Source organism: Trachymyrmex cornetzi, unplaced genomic scaffold, assembly GCF_001594075.2.
Source record: "Trachymyrmex cornetzi isolate Tcor2-1 unplaced genomic scaffold, Tcor1.1 scaffold277, whole genome shotgun sequence".
NCBI classification, from domain to species: Eukaryota; Metazoa; Arthropoda; class Insecta; order Hymenoptera; family Formicidae; genus Trachymyrmex; species Trachymyrmex cornetzi.
The window spans coordinates 1-2,410 of record NW_017297449.1 but is presented as its reverse complement, the minus strand read 5'-3'; the positions used below and the strand labels follow the sequence as shown (position 1 = coordinate 2,410).

Here is a 2,410-nt window from a genome sequence, read left to right as displayed (position 1 = left end):
TACCCGCACCAAAGACTCGCACAAGTGCTTCCGAGTTGTGGCACGCGTCCACGGAGCGATAAGCCACAAAAAGCGGTACAAGTTGCGCCCTACCTTGGCCCCCTCCTAATTCCTTCTTTCCATTAAGATAAAAAAAATACTTTTGGGGCCTGGACGTAACAATAGTATTGATATTTTAAAATAGTTATATTTAAATTAATTTTTTTTGTTATTTTAAAGCTTTTAGCAACTTTAAGCTTTTTAAGCTCAGGTTCCTATCAGAGGAGAATTGGGCAGGACTTCCTAAGTTGTATGTGTCAATCATCCATTAGTGGAGCAATACCTCAAATTATACATGCATTAAATGCTATAATGCCACAATGGATAACATTCCCTACAGAACATGATGAGATTCAAACTATTCAGCAAACGTAAGTTATAATTAAAAAATACAATTTCATAATTATCTTAAAAGTATATCAATTTTAATGTAAGTGCATTTAAAACTTATAATAAATATACTATAATTTTTGCTATGTGTAAAATTAAAATGCAATCGTATTTTACCAGGTATTTCATTCACACAAATTTTCCGGGTGTCATAGGTGCGATTGATGGAACGCATGTAGCCATTTGGCCACCTGAAAAAAACAGGGAACACTTATATATAAACAGGAAATTGTACAACTCTTTAAATGTTATGGTTGTGAGTAAAAATTATTAAATAATATGTATATACCATATATATATATATGTATTTATACATACATTGTACACACACACAAGAAAAGGGAATTTATTATTTTTTCATCGTATTCTTATAACGCACATATTTTTTTTATGTATTTCTTTGTCTTATTACTTATTTTAGGTTTGTGATTATTATTGCAAAATTTTAGCTGTAGTTGCAAACCATGGTGGCCGTACGCACGATGCAAGGGTATGGAACTCGTCTCAATTATCGAGACATATGTTAAATAAATATCAAAACGGAAGACGAAATGTCTGGTTATTAGGTAATAAAATTCGATTAAAATATATTATTCAAAAAATTCTTTATGTAAGTCAAATTAGAATTGGTACACACGCACACACAGATATATAATTTGTGAAACTGTTCTTGTTACTAAAAAATGTTGCAATTAACTGTGTTTTTAGGAGATTCTGGGTATCCCTTATTACCATATCTAATGACACCTAAACTGAATCAGCCAGCAAGATCTCCAAGTGCTTCTTACACAGATAGGCATGCTACAGCACGATGTACAGTAGAAAGAACAATAGGCATATGGAAAGGACGGTGGAGATGCTTACGCAAAGAGAGGGCATTACATTATACACCAGAATTTGCTGGTAAGATGTAATTAACAATAACAGTTTATAAAGAAGTATACTCAAAATTATTATAGAATTTTGTTTTGTTATTGTATGTTTTAGCACTTATAATAAATGCAACATGTGTATTACATAATATTGCTAAGCAATATAATGTTCTTGAAGAAATATATTTAGAAGAGGAAGATTTTCATGAAGAAGGAATTGAGGCAGAAAATGCAAATATGCGTGCAAGAGGACATGCGACACGTGAAGCAATAATTGAAAGATATTTTGCATAACTTAGTTTAGATATTAATTTTTTACTTAAGACAAAAAGAAATTTTTCTTTACATTACAAATAAATATTATAAACAAAACAAAATAAACTTTTCTGCATTATTTGTATTGCACAAAACCTGTACCTAAGTTTAACGTCATTAAAGTCATAAGTTTAAAGTTATAAATTAAATTGTGTTAATATTTTTTATATTATGAATCCGTTCTGTGTCTGTAAACTTAATTTTATTTCTTTTAATTCTGTTAGGATATTTGTTTGCACCTTTAGTTGTTTCTTTCTAATTTTTAATTCTTTTCTCTTTAGTTTTAATTTAGCTTCTTGAATTTCTAGCATATTGTACGATAATTGATGCACAGATTTGCCTGCTGTTAAAAAATTTTAATTAAAAAATAATTATAATTACATAATAGGCTTTCCATTCAAAATTACCTTTTCTTGTATTCTTTTTCTATGTTACTGTTTCATTTTTTCTACTATACTGCCTTATATTAACGTTCGTTGATATATTTTCTATCTCATCTGTTTTTGTTACTGAGCATTGTATGTCTTGTTCTTGCATTGTATTTTGATAATCACATTCTTGTAATAGTCCAGTCGGTGGAGAGTTTAACCTCCGAAAATTAAAAAACAGGTCGGTCTCACCGCGAATCGTTAGTATTTTTCGAGTACTTTGAAATGAAAAAAAGTTTACAAGGGTAGGGAGGGAGCTTCATATAGAAAAAGTGTCTCAAACTTAAAAATTTTTGTTTTTTCCAAATAACTCGAGAAATATGTAATTTGGGAGGAAATATTAAGAAATCAAAATTGAAGAGGAGA

The 2,410-nt window shown here is 29.8% G+C and overlaps 2 protein-coding genes across 2 annotated transcripts in view; both read left to right on the top strand.

The window, feature by feature from the left end:
- The window catches only part of LOC108762129 (putative nuclease HARBI1), a 3,123-nt gene extending 2,201 nt beyond the window's left edge, over positions 1-922 (top strand). Inside the window, exons 3-5 of the mRNA XM_018508957.1 lie at positions 220-410; positions 550-685; positions 879-922. Of these exons, the coding sequence (XP_018364459.1) occupies positions 220-410; positions 550-685; positions 879-884 (333 nt within the window). The 3' untranslated portion in view covers positions 885-922. The remainder of the gene's footprint in view (positions 1-219; positions 411-549; positions 686-878) is intronic.
- On the top strand, positions 841-1,622 carry LOC108762130 (putative nuclease HARBI1). The gene is made up of 3 exons (XM_018508958.1): positions 841-995; positions 1,138-1,332; positions 1,417-1,622. Exons 1-3 carry the CDS (start codon positions 950-952, stop codon positions 1,593-1,595), a joined length of 420 nt encoding a protein of 139 aa, XP_018364460.1. The 5' UTR covers positions 841-949; the 3' UTR covers positions 1,596-1,622.
- The last annotated feature ends 788 nt before the right edge of the window (positions 1,623-2,410 follow it).